Below are 20,998 nucleotides of genomic sequence, written 5' to 3' on the forward strand. Positions count from 1 at the left end.
ATTGTGTTCATAGGCAAGTTAAAAAAATATAGGCCCTATAATACGGAGGCAGCTTAGCAAGTAAACAAACTGTTTTAAAATAAAGACGATGCCTCTCGGAACTTTTGGATGTTTTTGCGGTCCGACGAAAGCTGAAAGCTTTGCCAAGGTTTTGGCTGGCAGACGGATGGAATTTTTCGGGCCATCTGATTGGCTACAGGTCACGTGATTTGATGTTCGGACGGGAGACGGACGGATGAGACGGATCATCGTTGAGTCCAGCTTAACAGCGCGAGGTTACAGAAGGTGGGTGCGTTCCATAGAACAAGGAGGGAGATACAGAAGTGCGCCTCTAACAGTGGAAGCGGAAGCTGAAAGCATGCATACCAACCGAAATTTGAAATGTGCGAGAAGCACTCAATGCCTTTTGTAATAATAAAAAAATAATCGTTATATATGAATTAGTAGGCGATGCAAAATTTCCGGTACGCCACACCAAAATAAATTGTGGCTACCAACAAACAGAGTTAAATAATTTTCTCTATTTTTTTTTTGCCTGTTAAAATAACAATACAGAAGACAGCATGGAAAAAAAATGTTCATGCACAAAATTTTACGAGCTAATACCAAGTCAGAACACCTACCTCCGGGAATACATTTGGTAAAGTTGAACAGCCCTGCATGGTCATAACTAAGCACAGCTGAGCAACTTGAAAGCAGTCTTCAGTAACAAAAAAATTAATTTTGCGAAAGTATAGAGCAAACAACGACAGGTCACGTGCCTTGGAACTCTTATTTACTATAGGGAACAGTTGAATAAGACTTGAAGGAAGACGTACTTCTTCTTGAAAGAGAGGAAATACCGCACAAATAAACCGGGTGGGCTAGTTGAAGTGGGCGTGGGGCTCTTTGAGCGCCGAAATAGAGCCCAATTGTCAAATTATACTGCGTTATTAATAAATTATGAAAGCTGCTATCTAGCGGGCGGGACACTAACTACTTCAGCGATCTGTGTGTCAGTGTGAGTATTGGCGATGGGAGGGGAAGCCTTCATTTCACAGACGAGAGAGCCACACCCGAAGTTCCCCGAAGTTCATGCTCGCTATTTTTTTTTCCGTACCACAACAGATGTATTTATTTAGGGAGAAAAATTTTTTCGCGGATATTAGGTAAGCATAGCTACATTAAAAATACTGTAAAATCATTTTATGGTTGCTTAGCAAATAACCTTTTTAATATACAGGTCTCCAGTGCTAGGAAACCGTTTACATGATTTCACAGTATCTTTAATGTAGCTATCCTAACCAAATCAATCGCCCACAAAGTATCTTAAAGTATTTACAATGTAGCTAACCTAACCTAATTGACCATTAGTTATCATGAGTTGTCCAAAATAAACATTGACGGACACACGGCGAAACGAAAAATATGGCGGCGGCCGCACCAATGTACAGATATGTATGTTAATGAATAACACTGCCGTATTTATTTACAATGAACAAAAAAAAACCCTGAAGATGCACGATCGGGAGTTCGGCTCTCTCGTCTGTGAAAAGAAGGCTTCCCCGATGGTAGTTTCTCCCCCCAGGTAGGATGGGTGGGAGCTTTGAATATATATATCTACTGTATAGAAGTCGCGAGTGGATAGGATTTACTCTACGTTTTTCAGGAGCGTATGATGAGCAGCTTGGGAACTTCACCGCCTGCAGGGCCGCTGCCGTAACGCCCTGTATCGTCTTAGGTTGTTATTTACACGTTAGAGCGCAGCACTGTCGCCCGCTGTCATTCCCCCCGCACCCCCAAATCCAAAATTCACTGCAGCTCAAGGTCGTTCGACGGGAGTTTGTGCGTCACAAAACTGTAGGGATGAGAGGTGGGGTAGAGCATGTTTGAGGGAGAGGTGAGGAAGGGGTGTGTTTGAAGAGTTCGACACTTGTCCGCTAGGGATCGCCACAAGTCGATGCCCCTAGAGATGGTGGCGATTGCGGCGGGTGAATTAACCAACTACCTCAAAACCGTATTAGAAATTTTAACCTGGGCTGGCGACTTCTATACAGTAGGTATACATATATTCAAAGGTGGGAGCGAGACACTCACGTCTTGGGTATCTGTATCTTGTCGGCGTCGTTGGGGCGGCCGAAGTCGTGCCACGGCCTGCGGCCGCCGGCGGCGGCGTGGTGTCCGGGCGAGGGACCGCCTGTCCTCTGGTTCGACAGCCCCGGGTCCAGCAGCGGTCCGGCGTTGCACAGCTCCGAGTACTCGAACGACTGAGGCGCCGACATCCCCGGAACGGGAAACCAGAAAAAAAAAACACACCCACCAACGTCGTCAGACTTCGACCGATGGCTCGAACAACCGAACAAAGAAGTGGATTACATCCTCATCTCACTGTCTTTTTTTTTTGACGTTATAACGTCTTATAAATCGATGAACGCCGGCTGCACGCACGAAAAAGTTTCACGTTCCGCCTGAGCCGAGCGGGCAAGAACCGGCCAACCACCGTGCGAGAAAATCTTCTATAATATCAAACAGTTTAAGACGGGATTTTTAACTAATTGTTCGTGATTATATTTAAAAAATATATATTTACATTAAATTTGCAAAAAAACTGTAAATAATATTTGAAAATTAAAAAGTATGCAATTTTTCATTAATGTTTTTTTATGAAGTTATTACGTAAAATTATCGTCCGTAAACCGACTTTACAGACAAACACACACAAACCCCCCCCCCCCCCCCCCCTTGTTTACATAACCAGCCGGACAAAAACCAGCCGGATCCTATCAAATCGGAACCCGGGAGTCCCTTCGAAGGTTTAGAACCTTCTAGGACATTCCAGAACATCCTGGAATATCATAGAACGTTCTAGAACCTTCTTGGAAGATTCAAGAACACCCAGGAACAATTCTGGCCAGTCTCGGCCACTTCGATACTCGATTCCCCCTGTTGCTTCACACCGACCTCCCCTACATTCGAACCCAACATTCTGCAGTTACAGAGCGAAACCTTCTCCATGGATGGGGGATGAAGAATTACCATAAAACTGAACCCCCATGAGGCTTTTGATTGCTATGTTATAGTGGCACGCACGGACAAACCACGCTTATTTTTTTTACTATATACATTTATTTACACAATTACAGCTAGTTTAATTTTTTTTATTTTAAGTAATTTAACACTCACTTGCTATTAATCTCTTTATGCTACTTGAGGTATTTTAACTATTTAATAAATTTTATTAAAAAAATTAAAAATCAAAACATACATAACTAAAAATTACCTTAAATTCTAAAACGTTATTAAAAAAACAAATATTTTAAAAATAAGATAAAGTGATTACATTGGTTCATTAAAATTATAGATTTAAAAAAATACATTTAGGTACAAAAGCTGCCAGAGAAAGAAAATCATACTTGAAATATCAGACATCTCATCATAAGTTTAGTAAGATAGCCAAATATTGATTTTAGTTTTATTTATTTCAGTAAGAATAGCTACAATAGCTATAATTTACTATATCATGCTCCCCACACACTCTTATATTTTAAATTTTCCCTGACTTTTCCCTTTTTTCCTTGTCTAACCATCTGGGACGTCATAAATTACTGAAATGAACGTCATTATTTTGTTTTCGAATAGTTTTTTTTAAAATTACAACTAGAAGTGAGTAATGAAATGACTATTCAAATATTTTTAATGTTTTACTTTCTAAATTCGTTTGGAAAATCTATTAAATGCTCCCACATAGTTGGGACCTTACTGAATGAATATTACATTTGGGTCAAACAAATATTTCTCACAGGTCATGGTAAACAAACTTGTAATAATTGATAGCGATCGTATATGGGTTGCGTAAGTAATGATAAGAAACATTTTATATCTAGTTATTTGTGTCTTTATTTATGTCGCACGGTAAAAAAAAAATATCGGCATGTTTACAATAATACGATATTTTATGTCGCATCGAAGCCTTCGCGTCGTTATAGCGCCAAGTTTTGCAGAGTTAGTATTGCGGATTTTATTGCCAATAAACCACACATTTCTAGAACGTTAATGAAGCTGTAACATGGCGACATCCTTTGAATGTTTAACCACTTTTAAAGTTGGTCTCGACAAGGCATATTCTATTCTTACGTAATCACGTGCTCGTTGGAAATGAATTATTACCAGCGTATTACGTAACTTTCCCCATCGCTAATCTTGCACAATCAATCGCATGCGTGGTATTTTTTTTTTTCACCCAACAGGAAGCCATTAGCGTTTTATTGCAGCAACATTGTGTTTAAAATGTGCATGGAAAAAGACGTCGGTTTCGTCATCTCTAACCGCACTTAACACCGAATTGATACCAGTTGGTTTGGAGCTCACCGTAAAATTGGTAGTCCCATCTTCGAAAGCCTCTACTAGCGTTTCGATTTTAGATATCAAAATAAAAAAGTGGTGCTTTTTAATAACGTCGTTATTTCATATTTTAATTATGAAAATAAAACTACAGTATCGTTAACTTTTAGCCTGGAAAGTTAAAATTTCGTAATAAAATAAGTTCTCGTTTCGAGAATCACAAATAAGTTAAAAATAATAATAAATAAAACATTGCCAGCCAGTAATGCAAAAAAAAATTCTATAGGTATAAAAAAATCTTCAAATTGAACCAGCAGCGAACGACGTAACAAAAGCTCCGTATTCACAATGAAATAATTTTAAAATGTGACCACGGAAACAAACTGTGTTTCTAATTTTAATAATATTATTTGAATTATTAATATAGTAGATAATCAGTTGGATCTTAAATTTGCTGTTCTTCCTAAAAGGGTTAAAATTAAAAGTTCTGCAATTTTATTTACAATTAGTCGTACAAAAAAGTAGCCTACCTGTTTGGATTATATTGTTTGTTTCAATATTAATGGTATTTGTACTGTAGGTGTACCTGTCGGTATAAAGTGTGTAAATATTTTTTATATGTTTTAATCATCTAATAATATTAAAATAATAATTATGAATATGAAATAATTAAAAATAATGCAAAATAATAAATAGTACGATCTCTTATGTGGTGACACAGAGAAAGAACTTGTAAAAAGTGATCAGTGTTAATCACGAATACCTACTTGCTGAACTTTATACGAATAGAAACTGGTAGGTAGTATAAATTTGAAGAAAAATCTACTTATGTAGTGGAACATTCTTATAAATTACCTCTAAACGAATTATATGACACATTCTTACATTGGGGAAACTAATTTATTTCACGGAATTCTCTATGGTGTGTAGACATATTTAACAAATTTTTTAAAACTTTTTTTTGTCGATTATTCTAGTTTTCTTAATGACATAAGTGTCAATCTGCAATTAAGTACATATGTCCAAAGTTATGTTTTAAATAAAATAAGAGGACAAATTATTTTTTTTATTGTAAATACAACTGAAATATTCATGTAAACTTATAATTTTAAATTTTTACATTTACATAAAACAAACGTATCACTACAAAATAGTGTTCACAGTAATACTGGGTTCAGATTTTTACCCGAGCATTTATGTTGTGTGTTGTCCCAGTATCTCCAATAGTTGAAGTTATTTGTATACGGTTTCCCAAATAGCTTTCCAGAATTAACTGCGCACTTTAAAAGGCGTAATAAAAAATAAATCACAATCATTGCATATTATTTTATCAATTCTATGATTTAGAAATATTTTGCTTAAATGAAACAACACCAATTAAAATATAAAATAATGCGCAATTTTTCGAAAGAAATACTCAGTGTTATTTCGAGAAAAAAAAAAAGCAGAAATAACCACAGCCAATTGTTGTACAGATTTACAATATATTTCTTGGCAACTGGTTTCGAAAGGAATCTTTTGTAAAAGTACAGAAAAAATATATTTTCTGTGCGCCAAACTGCAGTTATGCGTGGGTGGATCACAAGAGCCTACTACTGGCTGTGGCTAGCGCACGATCTAGGGTTGTTTCTTTTTTAAAGCTGGGTTAAACTTATCGCCAAGAGCGAGGTCATTAGAGACGGCGAACAGAACAAAACGACACGAGCCAGGCAAACTGTGCGAAGTGATAGGCCACGGCCTAAAGCATTTACCAGCTAGTGACAGTGTGAAGCCCGAGAGAAAACCCGATTGTGGTCCTCTGAATGAATCTTGCTAGGCGGAAGATTGATTTAAAAAAAAAAAAAAATTATGGACACACTCCATTGCTAAATTTTCACTATTTATGTTCCAGAGGAAACGCAAGAATTAACAAAAAAAGACGAATACGCGAACACACAGAAAGCGAGAGACAAAAAAATCAGCTGATGACAAATGTTTTTAACACACGGACAACACAGAGAATTACGTGGAATTAGTCGGGGGGAAAAAATCATAATCACAGCACGGACTAACAGTGAGCTGACAAAAAAACAAAACAGAAGATACAAACAAACTACAACTTGGACGACCGCACAGACGGACAGTCAGTTACTCGATCCCACAGATTTTTGGATCGGGAATTCAGTATGTTACCGCTGCGCCTCCCACGCTTCGTGGACTGGTGTGTCATCACCGGGGGTAGGAAAAAGGGGAGGGGGGTGGAGGAGTAGGCGTCTAAGATGGCGGAGTTACGTAAAGCCTTTCAGAAGTTGAGTGGGAGGTGGAATTAGTGAGTGCGCGGGTGAAGAGTAAGATAGAAGGGGAAGGGGGGGAGACTGCTGTCCAGTTGAAAGTGGAAATGTATCCACAGGTGAGAGAAAACGCCCCGCTGACAAGTAACACGCCCACGGCCCCCTGGACACTCTCCGATGAAACACTTTCGTGGTAGAAGATGCAGCCAGAGGAAGAGAAAAAAAAAAAAAAAACCATCGCACCGCACACTTAATGTATGGGCGTAACAAGAAAACTATATACAAATTAGGTAACAGCTAAAACTAAATAGAATAAATTTAACATTTTAAAGGTATATTTTCCATGTAATGTAGACGTATAAAATATGCAAAAAAAAAAATACAATGAAGCACCTGATAAATTTAATACAGAATGGTTACCTATTTGTACAGAATTATTTTCGAGTAAGTTAAGAGCAGACTACATTCACTGAAAGGGACGGTAATTGTTACGTAATTGAATTTAAGTTATAATCATTGACACCTCTTTTTTATTGATTATGACTTTAAAAATGGTTAAAGCCTATCACAAAACGATGTATTTTTAAAGATAAACATGAACGGATTAACACTGTCTTTTTTCCTAAATAGGTAGTTGTTTAACCGACTCCAACTAATTGTTCACTAAAAATCCAACCGTCATTCGATCATTTAGCCTTTTCTTGCAGAGAATTAATTCCCCTGTTGGACATGATGTGCTTCTTGAGATTTCTGGGTTGCACTCTCTGGTAGACATCTCGCAAAACAGCGCCTTTCGTTGCTGATGTTCAGATCGGATCGCACTGCTAGAAATAACAGTAAAATTTACTGTGCTTTCCGACGAAGAATTGAACCAAAATACAAGAAGAGTTCTTCGCAATTTCAAATAACCGAATCTTCGCAGAAAGATGTGTTCCTTTCTAAACAAACGTGGACAAAAAAAGAAGCGTGTTGTTAATATACCAATAATATTCTCTTGGATTCATGTTCGAAGCCCACCAATTAGTAAGCAAATGGCGAGGCTTTTCCTCTCGAGCATTAAAAATCATTATAATATTTACTTATTTAGATGAATTTTTTTAAAAATATATTATAGAAATACTCCAGTGTAGACCTACACTGTTAAATATTTTCGCCTTCAAATTTTTCGAAGAGTGCTGGTTAAAAATATTTAGTGATCTTTGTAAATTTACGGACTCTTGAGTTCACTCACTTTGAACATGAATCCAAGAGATATACGAACAAACCTTTTAAAAAAAATATGTTTAAAACGCTCTTCTTTTTTTTCTTTTTCTTTTCACGGGTTGGTTTATCTTTGATTGGAACGAGACATTCAACTCGGAAATCGAAATACGGCGTAGTTTCCGCGACGATTCAGTTATTTTAAATTACGAAGAACTCTTAGTTTATTTGAGTTAAATACTTCGTTAAAAAATTCCGGTAAATTTACTGTGATTTCTAACAGTGTGCATATTCCAACCATTAGTTCAAGTTTATTGGTCCCAAAATGACATTGAATACATAATTTTTTATTGTCCCTTTTTAAGCAATAATCTATGTTGAATATTTTTTCAATTTTTGATAGATATACCATTATGTGGTTGATTACAAATTAAATGTGTTTCAGTTTTTGAATATTAAAATAATACGACAAAAACGTGTTTGCATCGATTGCCGTACCAGTCGTGTTCTGCTACAGCCGAATGCTTCCAAGTAAATCTGCACAATGAGTAGAGACAGGAAAATTTCGCACACTCATTTCGCGATAAGCTAAAATTCAAACACTTTAATCCGAATGTGGCGTTTGCTTTCGGCTCAACAACTTTGCTGGAGAATTCTGGGTCAGTGATGAGCTTTCAACCAAAGCAGAATCGAATTACAGGCCACTAAATTTGTTGGGAGGGAGGGTTTGTCTGAAAAGTCAGCAGCCAATGAATGGGTAACATTTTTCCGAGTATGCATAGAACTATAGAGTCTATTCTGGAAGTCACTTCACCCGCGAATTTTTCCAGTCGCCAACAAAGAACAAAATTCTGTGTACTTTTAAAAAAGGTTCACTTGGAAACCAGTTGCCAAGAATTAAATAGTTTGTAATACTACAATTTTAATATTATAAATTGGTAAAACAATTATTGTCTATGGTAATTTTTGTATATTATGAAATACGTTTTCAAGATAATACTGAGTATTTCTTAAGAAAAATTGGCGCATAATTTTATATTTAAAATGATGTTTCATTCAAGCGTAATTTTTAAAACCATGTAAACATAATCGAATATTCAACAATTTGACTTTATTTTTTTTTGTATAATGATTATTATGTACACAGTTAATACTGGAAAGCTATTCAAAGGACTCTAACTATTGGAGGCACTGGGAAAACCAAAAGCATAAATGCCCGGGCGATAATCCAAACCCAGTATTACCTACTGCCAACAATATTTTGTAGTGATATACAGTTGTTTTCATGTAAATGTACTAACTTAAAAATATATATATATATGTAATTTTACTTGAATATTTCTTTTCTAGTCACAAAAAAAAATATCCAGTGTAACAATGAGTGTTTAAAAAAAGTTAGTTGGTTGGAGGGGGAGAGGAAAGGGGTTTCGAACAAGATGGCGTCCATCTTGCCATCATCGTGACGTCTTTGTTACGCCGAGCCGTGAATAATCTCGCGTTTGGTCGCGCCGACCAAAGCTCTCTCTTTCTCTCTGCCACCTTTAATTACAGCGCATTTAACGATGGCGGAAAGGTTTTAATTGCAGCATAAATAAGCCTCGGCCAGACACGGCGTCTACTGGGAGCTCAGTACGTAGACGTAGCGAGTTTTGTAAAGAAGGGGTAGAGGAAGAAGGGAAGGGGGTAGGGGGGAAATGCTTCGTGCGAGTTTTACAAAACGCGATGGCTGAAGCATGATTGGTCGTTCGGAACGTTGCGTCCGAACGGAAAGAAATTTATCGTTGGCCGCGCGCCGCGCATATTAAAATTGTTTTATCAACGCGGGAAAACGGGCGTCGTAGAGGGAGAAGTGCAAAAAAAAAAAATTACGAAAAAGATGGACACTCGGGGAGACAGATATTTTTTGGTCCCCTTATCCCCAAGGCTTTTTATATTAACGGCCGCTAAGTACTCACTCTGTCGGCGTTATACGATGCACCATTAAACAGCGGGTAGATAACCACGGAAGATTTTTTATTTTTTTACGGTCAGGTGTCTAGCCCATGGAGTTAGGATTCGTCTGGAGACGGCATGTTGTAATTTAGTCGAAGTAAAAATTTTTTTTTTATTTACCACACAATCGCCGTATTGCAACACCCCCCCCCCCCCCCCCCCCCCGAAACATTGCGGAAATGGTGCTCGACTACGTCTCATGGTAGTTAACAAGCATACACACTGTAATTGCCGTCGTTAAACACAGTCACTTCCACGAGGCACAGTCCTTTAAAAACGTTTTCACAATACGTAAACACTACACGTCAGCCGGTGTTTCTGGTGTTTCGCAAACACGGCGCGGTCCGTCAGCGGACAACAAGAGACTCCCAGCAGTCCCTATGTAGTAAAGCTCAGGGCCGGTGATACAAGACACAAAAAAAAAAAGTTTGTGTGTTGTGTATGCCACACCTGTACCCTATAATACACGGCCATTCCCTTATTTTTCTGGGAAACGGACTTTGGTGTCATATCCGATCCCGGATCTGTTGCCCAAACTTCCTCGCGTGCGCAGAGCTCACTTTTTCGTTGATTTCGTCCAGATAGCGGACCCGCGTCCGGCGCCATTAATTCGTTTACAGTCACTTTCGTGAGCATCGGGGAGACGTAACAAAATTATAAAAAGTAAAAATAATGATTAGAAACTCATAAATCGAATAAAAATTAAAGCTCTTCTTGAACTTATAACGCCAGCTTTTGGTCGAAAATTCAAATGCCATTCTTAAAATATATGAAAATGTGACAGTGTTGCTGTGTGTGAAACAGAAAGTGCGGCTACCTGCAGAGTGCCAATCCCAAACTCCTGGTGGGCGACTTCCCGCCGCACGCTAGCATACTGCAGGCAGGCGCTATCTCACAGCGTTAAACGATCAAGTCAGTGATGAGCGTAACTATGTATAGGATTTATGTGTGCAAAAAGTTGCGCAAGTGATGATAATCATGTTGAAAATATTTGTGGCAGAACAACGACTGCAAAGGGAAGTATCGAGTTAAAATTTTAGAAATAGCCCTTAAATAGGTTTACTTACTATATACTTTACTAGTTTCCCGGGCTAAACACGTCATAACATAAGGAACATCACTGCCGAGTTTCAAGTCTGCAGGACATAACTTGAAAAAAATAAAAATAAAAATAAACGGGGATTTTTTTTTTATTTTAAAGTCCCGCTGATTTCATCAAGACTACGCATCAGCAAAACCGTGATGCCAATCTTCAGCTTCATTTTGTGGGATGTGACGGACGTGCCAATCGATAGCGCGTTACGAATTCAAGTCAACGCCACCCATTGAAGAAGTTATAAACTAATACGTTGTTAGCGCCATTAGTTCGCTAGCAGCCGCAAGCTTCACTAAGCAGATGGGTTTAGCCAAGAAGAAGGTTATAAAGTTGCCAGACCGTACTATATGACCGTGTGGCGGACGTAGAGAAATGACGCAAAGTTACTGTCCTGAGATTTTCTATTATAAAACTGAATTTATCCCTCTTTAACTCCATTAGGAAAGGAATTACATAATTATATGTAGTCTATGTCATTCCCCGGCCCAGAAACTATCTGTATGCATAAAATAATGTCGATCAGTCGCTCCATTTCCGCGTCAAAGAAGGACAAGCAAACACAATTTCGCATCTATAATATTATTAGTAGGGATAGTGCGCTGGCAGTAAGAGAATAATAATTATTTCAGGTCAAGCACGTGTCTACCCGCGATGGATCGGCGAAACTCGCTGAAGAGAGTCGGCGTTGTCGTTTCGGGGCATCCTGTGGCGTTATTGAAACGCCCCGCGCTCGCAGCCGGACGCTTTTATTGGCTCGTAAAGTTCCAGCGGCGCCGTAAAAACAACCTCCTCCGCGACGAGGCCCCGCCCCGCCCCGCCCGAACGCCGTCCGATGTCGCCCGATGTCGCCCGATGTCGCCCGATGCCGGAGTGGCTGATGACTGCCCTCGGGGCGGGTATAGGAGAAGGAGGGGGTGTACCTAGCACATGATGCATGCGACCCTCTCCCTGCATGGCTAATCCCAGCATGACTAGGCGTATAGGCTTCGGCCTGAGACGCACCTAGGTCCCTCCCTAACCCGGACCCCTCCAAAATACACTTAGTTTTAGTTAGGTTAGGAAATCGAGGGGGTGTATGTGGGGGGTGGACAACCTATTGGGACGTACTAGAGCACTAACGCTCTGCGTCTAGCCGACGCGAAAAGTGGTTTTGAAACGACGAACGGCGATGACGTAAGAATGGTGCCTTGGCAAAACGTATAGGTGCATTGTATTTTTTATTTCTTCTTTTTGTAAATCGAACAGAAATATCCATGTAAAATTTACGGATACCTATTGGTAAATTTGTACATTCACGTGAAAAAAAGAAAACTGTATCGCTACATAATAGTGTTCGCAATAATACTGGTTTTCGGATTCCTACCCGGGCATTTATGCTGTGCATTTTTTGTCTCAGTAAATGGATCCCTTAATGGCTTCCAGTATTAACTACTCACATTAATAAGCACAATAAAACAAAATAAAGAAAAATTGTTGAATAATCGATTATATTTTCCGTGGTTTAAATTTTTTTTAAATAAAACATCAATCAAAATATAAAATCCTGCGCTAATTTTCGTAAGAAATACCCAGTATTTTCACTAAATACTTATTACATATACGCAAAAATAACCATACCCATATTTGTACAATTTATAACATATTTCTTTTAGTTTTTACCAGATATTTCTTGGCAACCACAAAAGTCCAGAACATTTTATTTTCTATGTGTCTCTAAGTTTAGGAACTGTCCAATTTTAAACACACTACGTGACAGTCTACACCTTACTTCGTAAATACTTGGATCTTTAATTCAAGTCACTCATCTGTCAAGGCTTTTCTAGGCCTTTCTCCACTTAGATCTCTGGCATGCGGCATGGGTGTTAATTTCCAATAGCAATTGTAATATTTAAAAAAACAAAATAACAAAGTTGTTACCGGTCGCATTTAAACACCTGACCGACCACCGGGACGAGATTATCCAGGCATGCCAATCACATTACAAAAAAAAATCGCTTATTAACTGTACATGGAACATTAAGTGCCAGCCATCTGTGGTGAAACGGGGAATGAACGCGCGAACACAATAATTATCTATCTTTTATTTAGAAAATTAACTTTTTTAAATTTAATTTGACCCACATGATGGTCACGGAATAACAGATTCATATTTAAAAAAAAACCAAGTTTACGTCATAATTCAACATTTCAAGATTTATACAAATTGGTCAGATAGTTGAGAAAAAAAATTCTTTTGTTACGTCATGTATTATTAGTTGGATATTATATACCTTTCCATCTAACGAGTGTAGGAAAAGGTGCAGCATATACCTCTTCCGAGAAAAAAGAAGGAAAAGGAGGGGGGTGGGTGGGAGGAAATCCAACCATTGGCAACAGGCAGTGAAAACATAACACCAAAAAAAACCGTATAGATTTTAATGATAGGCTGACTGCGACTTGAATAACCTTCTTGTCTCAGGGCCGTAGTGAAAATCACGGGATGTGCACTCTACTCATATGACTCGGGGACTTAATAACAGTCTGACTGCATGTCTGTCGGTAACCATTAATGTTTTCTGAGGTCGCTAATTGGCCTGTATTAGTATTTGTCGTAAACGTAAGCGGTCCCCTGAAAGACTAATATTTTAACAGGGGAGACTTACATTCTAGTACCTATGAAGTAGGGCTATTTAGTCATGACGTAAAATCTTCAGGCAATTTCGTATCTTTTTTTGAAGTTAAACTTTTTTTTTTACAGCTGGTAGAGTAATATCAGAATTATAGGGTAAAGGAAGTTAGTAGGTAACGGAGTTAACGCGTGTAACATATGTAAAGAATATTTTTCGATTGAAACATATTTACAGCTAGTTAAAGATGGAATGATTTGGTGAACTTTCCAATACAGGTGCATACGTCTGCATATGTTACACACTTCTGCATACATACCCTTACGTACTTTTTTGCTTACTTACGTAACTCAGAATTCGCAACCCTAAACTCTCAACCCTGAGGTTGGATGCGATTTTAGAATCAGAATGGTGACAATTTGTATAGATATTTCTAATAAGGCCGAGTATCATATTTTGGCTGCCATGTAGCGCTGTCTTTATTCGGAGTGCTCTGTGCCAGAGAGCACAAAAGTTTTCGACACAACGTTTTTAATATTGTGATTTTTTTTTTAATGTGTCTAAAACATTGTTTGGCTCATCTGAGCATAGCACATACTTTTATGAAATGCCGTGCTATTAACAGTGACTGACTACTACAAATAGTTTCTCCTGTGAAATAAACATTTTTGTTCATCATTGAGTTACTTGTTTCCGCCGGAGTAACTACACTGTTAGAAATTACAGTAAATGTATGGACTTTTCAACGAAGAATTAAACTCAAATATAGGCCTATGGAGTTCTTCGTAATTTCAAATAACTGAATATTCTTAAAACTACGCCGTATTTTGATTTCCGATTCGTATGTTCCGTTCTAAACAAAGATGAACTGACAAGTTGATAAAATAATTTTGAAAGTTTTTTTTGTAACATGTGAAGAAAAAATATTTTGGATTCGTGTTCAAAGAAAGTTATCTCAGTGTCCGCCAATTTACCAAGATACCCGTAAATTTAAGTGCTCTTCATAAATGGAAGGTGATAATTTTTAACAGAGTACAATTGCAATAACTCTATCGATATTCGCTTTTTTTTAATAATCAGCACATAGTTAAATAAAATAATCACAACTAATTATAATCAGCGATGGTGTGGAAAATAAGGCCTTTTTTAATGTTAACAAGCCTGGTTGTAACAATCTGGCACAGTGGTCGGCATTTACTGTGAACCTACTGTGCAATCCAGGCGTGAGAAAAAACTATTGTTGTTGTGAATTGTGTTCGTGATGGCAGAAAAAGCGATCCTGTTGTTGCGATGACTGACGGCCATGACCGTCACAAGTAACAAGCAGTCACAGAACGTAGCACAGGGTGTCGACAGGCCAACAATGCTGGGAACAGGTTCGTGCCTGTACCAGTCACTTAGAGAAACTGGTCGGGGTGGTATTTACAGCCACCGGGCGTTTCAAAATTACATTTCTCCTCATAGGAAAATCTTCTGGATAAGTTGATAGGTGCCTACAAAACGAATATAGGTAAACCGGACACTTGATGAATGCTTATTTGTTTGCCACTTATGCTTTCGGTGTTTTGTCTTAACTGTAGGCCTATGTAGGCCTAATTCCCGCGAAACTATTTGTAGCAGTCGGTCCCTGTGATTTTTAACAAGGCATTCCATTAACCATGCAATATGGTCAAAATGATTAAAAAAAAAAAGTATACTAAAATATATTTAAAACATTTATGACAAAATCGGTTGAAACCAAGATGGCGTCTTTCAGTTACGTTTCCTTAAAAGTAAGAATGGATGAAATAAAATGGATGAAATGAAAGAAGAAATTTTAGTTTCAAAATTCTCATTGCAAATTAGTCTAATGAAATAATTTTTTAAGTATATTTTAAAAAATTACATTAGGATAATAAATATAAATATAATATAAATAATTTGAAAAAAAAAATATATATATAGGGCTTACGGTCTAAAGCGCTTCCGAGTGCGTCTTTGAAGTTGGAGCTGATCAGCATTTTTTTAAAATTGTAAATAAAAGATAAATTATCTTAGCTAAGAACACTAAGCTTCTGAATTACGTTTAATTTAACGGAAGTTCATCAACCACGGAATTTTTTCCTTTTTACGCTGTAGTAAAATTATTTTATTAAAATGATTGAGGGTGTTACGCCTTTGTTTTTCACGTGTTACAACAGGTTATAAGTCCCGGTCTCATGTCGTCATGATTCCTGTTTTCCCGCATAGTAAAAAAAAAAAAAAGAACAATTGCTGGCAAATTTATATAGGTTATATAGAGTTTAAAATTGAAGATATTAAGGAAGAATATTTTCTTATAAATATTTATAAAAATTGTATTTTGATTTAACAATGAAAATGTAATTTTTTTCTTAAACTATGTGAATAGAAATATAAACGGAATTTAACCGTTATAATAATTAGTTATCAGTAGGGACCGGAAAAATTCGCGTTTTCAATTACCTCTAGGATAGACTACATGATCCTCTATGTACTTGTGCAGATTACACCTGCTGATTGGCTACTGACTCGTGACACGTGTTAACGGGGAAGCTTGTGATTCGATACTTCTTTTGTCGAACGTTTTTCATTGGTCCAGAGTCCTTCAGATAAACTGTTGCCCAATCACTGAAGCAACAAAAAAGACAAATGTATTTGGATTCTAGCCTATCGAGAAATGAACCCGCGAATTTTTCAGGTCTCTAGTTATCGGCTATTATTTGATATACTATTTAATAATGGTAGAGACCTGGAAGCGTAAGTATTTCCTTTCCCTAGATCGGATCGCCGACGAGCCTTTGAAGTGCTAGGATTGGTTGCGGCACTGGTAGCGGGAATGAAAAAAAAAGGGGGGGGGGGGTGACGCCGGTTTAGGAATGCTGGTGTTATTATCTGGGCCCGGGACGAGGGGGGGGGGGGGGCACAATACCAGTGTCGACTTCGAAAGAAAAAAAAATAGTTGTAACATACAGGCGAGTGCGTGCTATATGTACCTATGTGCTGCTGCATATTCGGAAATAAACTTAGAAAAGAAGTATATTTCAGAAATCTCCGACTGTGCAATGGTTAATATAGAAGTGAAATGGTGAAGGTTAAAGTGTTTTTTTTTTCTCGGACTGACATAACTAAATGCGACCCGATATAGAGTTATGAGTGAGAAATGCGATTGTTAGGTGAAGAGATATTCAATGGTTAATAAAACAATTTGGATTGTAGAGAGAATGCATTCGAATGCAGTAAGGTATGTTTCTTTGTTACAGGTGTAAATGTAATCACTCTCATCTATGGTAGTCAAACTTATCTCAACAAACAACAACAAAAGGAAAGAACTGCACTGCATGCATTGACATAAAGTTAAAATTGAATTCCAAGAAAACATACAGATGCAGAAATAAACCTAAGTCTATTGTATCTATTTGTATTGTAAAACATGCTTGGATATGCAAAATTCTGTTTTAATTTTTCTGTCTCCATATTTTAGTTAATGAGTCGAAGAAAGCTGTCATTCGTTTTCTTGAAAAATAATATATTTAGTTCGATCTTATCAGATTCTGTTGCTAAGAACAGGCAAACTTATTTCAAAAAACGAGTTTCTTTGAGTTTATTACACAACGAGGTAATATTTAAAGGTTGCAAGTAAAATTTTTAAAATTATTTTCCAACAAAATCTTTTGTCAATTTGACACCTCAAAATTAAACCTAATATGACTTCTCCCTCTGGATTATGGTTCTATAGTATCGAAAATTTAAATTTCATCAAATTTGTTATTAATGTTCCAGGTTTGCTTTTACCATTCACACAGAGTGCAAGTATATGAGCTTAAGAGTTTTTTTTTGAAAAGTGAATGGAAAACCGCAGGAATATTTTCATTTTTATTTTAATGAAGGAATGACTCGAGCAGTCAAGTTTAAAATATCATGAACTCTGGCTAATGAAATCCTGCGATGCTGACACAAGTATGGCTGTCACATTGGCTGATAGCTCTCGAAATTCCCTTCCCCAGCACGGCTTTCTCCCACCCTCCTTCCCCCCTCCCCGCGGCAGACGTGCGGCCAATGAGAGCACAGTTCAGGCACGAGTCGGCGATTCGATCTGGGGAAAGGAAATTCGCGACCCGGAAATTTAACGTATTCATTTGGTGACAGGCTACAAATTCAGATTGTTATGCACACTCCACCCATATGCGCTTTCCTATTGGCTGATTTATCACCTCAGCATCTCCCTTTCTTTTGAGTGGGTGGACGTGATTCGGCCACTCTACCGCTGGCCCGCGGCCGTATAATGGAGTTCTGAGAGTTCGCAGTTTACCTCATGACTAGAGACCCGGAAAATTCGCGGGTTCAATGACCTCCAGGATAGACTCCAATATCCTCTACACACTCGGGAAAATACCAACTGTTCATTGGCTGCTGACTTGTGTGTCGTCTCGACTGGGTGGCCTGTGATTCGACACTTCTATGAGTGAGGGTCTCTAATTGGCCCTCAGTCCTCCAGATTAACAGTGAACCAATGACAGAAGCAGCACTAAGGTATAATTGTTTGAATTTTAAAATAACATGAAATGAACCCGCGAATTTTCCGGGTCTCTACTCATGACCAATAAGAGTCCGCGAAATACACGTGTCTCTAGCAATTCTATATAAGCTATGGGTAGGGACTGGAAAAATTCCTAGGTTCATTTACCTTCGAGGCAGACTGCACAGTCCTCTGTATAGTCGGTCAGAGGACGCCAGTTCGTTGGTTGCCGACTCTTGAGTCGTTTGAAGTAGCTTGGCTTCTGGAGTTGTTGTAGCCGTGTCCATGGCGAATAATTCACCACAATTGGTGAATTATTCACCAAGGACACGGCTACAACTCCAGAAGCCGAGCTACTTCGGACAATGGCCGCGAAAGCCTGCGAGCATTGTTCGTGAGTCGTTTCAGCTTGGTCGTCCGTGCTTGGATACTGTTTTAGCTGCCCAGAGATGTGTATGAGTAGGGGCAGGGCATTTTTCGCGAATATGTCTGAACGACTAAGAGACTGCAACTAGGTATACCAGCACCAGGAGTTTCTTCCTTGTGATTGGCGGCCTGTCTGCGAGAGAAGTCGTTGCCTTTTTTTTTGACCGAGCCGCTCAGGACGCGTTTGCTTCCGCACTGAATTACTGTGATCGGTGTTGTAACAATAGACATGCGCCTGAAAGGAATTCGCCCAATAACAAAACACAGACGATGCTACAGTGTTTTAACTTATAACTAGTCTCGGAATCTTTTCGCGAAATATGCATGGCCCTATGTATGAGTAGAGCCACGGAATTTTCGCGCATTCATTTAGTCGCAAGCTAGAATGCAAACCTCCACACTGTCGCACTGTGTTCGTGATTGGACCGCAGTTATCTGGACACGCCCCTCTTACGACCGCGAGCCAACGATGTCCAGCTAGGAGAGAAGTAAGCGAATCAGGTATTGCCAAATAACAAGGATAAAAATGTTCTCGCTAAGAAATCAACCAATGGGAAAGTAAACATGGGTCGAGCACACCTATAACTTTGAATTCTATCCTGAGGCCAGATGAATCCGCGAAATTTCCGGGACTCTACTTATAACTAGGGACCGGAAAAATTCGCGGATTCCTTTCGCGATATGCTGGAATCCAAAAACGTTTGCCTTTTTACCGCATCAGTGATTGGGCAACAGTTTATCTGAATGACACTCGGCCAATGAAAAACCTTTGACAAAAGAAGTATCGAATCACTAGCGTCCACAGGTTCACAGGTATCACGAGTCAGTAGCCAATGAGCAGATGTCATTTTCCCGCATACATAGAGGATCATGGAGTCTATCCTACAGGTCATTGAAATCGCGAACTTTTCCTGTCTCTACTTATAACTAGAGACCTGCAAAATTCGCGGATTCATTTCGTGATATGCTACAATTCAAATAATTATACCTTAGCGCTGCTTCTGCAATTGGTTCACTGTTAATCTGGAGTAATGAGGGCCAATTAGAGACCCTCGCTCAAAGAAGTGTCAAATCACAGACACTCGGTCGAGACGACTCACAAGTCAGCAGCCAATGAACAGGTGGCATTTGCCCGAGTGTGTAGAGTGTAGTAGAGTCTATCCTGGAGGTCATTGAATCCGCGAATTTTGCAGGTCTCTACTTATAACTAATCTCGGAATCTTTTCGCGAAATATGCACGGCCCTACGCATGAGGGATCCTCCGGGGTCCTCCAGCCGTGGGCTAGGGTAGTGTGGGTGCGGACCTTGTGGGCTAGGGTAGTGTGGGTGCGGACCTTGTGGGCTAGGGTAGTGTGGGTGCGGACCTTGTGGGCTAGGGTAGTGTGGGTGCGGACCTTGTGGGCTAGGGTAGTGTGGGTGCGGACCTTGTGGGCTAGGGTAGTGTGGGTGCGGACCTTGTGGGCTAGGGTAGTGTGGGTGCGGACCTTGTGGGCTAGGGTCGCGGGAGCGCCTCACCTGCTGGATGGCCGTCTGGTCGCGCGGCGTGATGGACTCGGTGCCGATGCCGCTGTCGGGCGACGGCAGGTCGACGGTGAGTCCGGCGGCGCTGGCGGCCGACACGACGCCCTTGGAGCCGTGGTAGCCGGCCGGCCGCACCGCGTACCTCTCCACGAAGGAGGAGGCGCCGCCTCCGCCGCCGCCGCCGCCGCCCTCGGAGCCGTCGGCGTACAGCGGCTGCTGCTGGCGCGCCTGCGAGCCGTAGCCGCCGCCCGCCGCCGCCGCCTGCTCGGCGAAGTACTCGCGCGCGTAGTACGGGTCGGAGAAGGCGGCGGCGGCGGCCGCCGCCGTCCGGGACGCGGACGACGACGACGAGGTGGCCGTGAGGTAGGCCTGCGACACGGCGGCGGCGTACTGGTCTCCGTACGGCGTCGGGGACGGCGTGCCGCTCCCGTGTTGCTGCTGCTGCTGCTGCGCGGAGCCCATGCTCGCGTACAGCTGCGAGCCGTACATGGAGCCGCCGCCCGCCGCCGCCTTGAGGCCCTCGGCGGAGATGACCTCGAGTTGGCCGCCGCCGTCGGCGAGCAGCGACGACGTGGACGAGGTCGGCGTGCCGTTGACGGAGCGGCTGCCGTGCTGCGGCGAGTGCAGCGCGCGCAGCTCCTCCTGCTTCACGTCCACCGCCAGGTCTCCGCCCCCGCCGCCGCCGGCGGACACCAGCACCACCTTGTGGCGCTGCGAGCCCTTGGCCACGATGATGCCGTCGTGGTCGGGCGAGCCCTTCTGGCGGTGGTGGTGGTGGCTGAGGTCCTCGGGCTCGCGCTTCACGGGTTGCGGGTGGTGGTAGTGGTGCGCCGCGATCTGCGAGCCGTGGTGCAGCAGGAGGCCCTGCAGCTCCGGGGAGGCGGGGCCGCCGAGGGGCGGGGACAGCAGCTCGTGGCCCGCTAGGCCATTGGCGGCCTTGAGCTGCGACGTCAGCAGCGAGCCGCCGCCCGCCGACGAGGTCGTCCTGCAACACGCGACGTCACGTCAGGCGACACACACACACACACACACACACTCCACCTCGCGAATC

General features: G+C 40.7%; 1 protein-coding gene across 4 annotated transcripts in view; it reads right to left on the reverse strand.

Annotated features, from left to right (window-relative positions):
* LOC134539866 (protein grainyhead) overlaps nt 1–20,998 on the reverse strand; it is a 272,758-nt gene that overhangs the window by 113,891 nt on the left and 137,869 nt on the right. For all 4 annotated transcript variants that reach the window (XM_063382210.1, XM_063382208.1, XM_063382207.1 and 1 more), the window contains exons 3-4: nt 19,942–20,932; nt 2,077–2,246 (exon numbers count right to left, since the gene is read on the reverse strand). In XM_063382210.1, coding sequence (XP_063238280.1) covers nt 2,077–2,246; nt 19,942–20,932 — 1,161 coding nt within the window. The remainder of the gene's footprint in view (nt 1–2,076; nt 2,247–19,941; nt 20,933–20,998) is intronic.

This window comes from Bacillus rossius, chromosome 16, assembly GCF_032445375.1.
Source record: "Bacillus rossius redtenbacheri isolate Brsri chromosome 16, Brsri_v3, whole genome shotgun sequence".
NCBI classification, from domain to species: Eukaryota; Metazoa; Arthropoda; class Insecta; order Phasmatodea; family Bacillidae; genus Bacillus; species Bacillus rossius.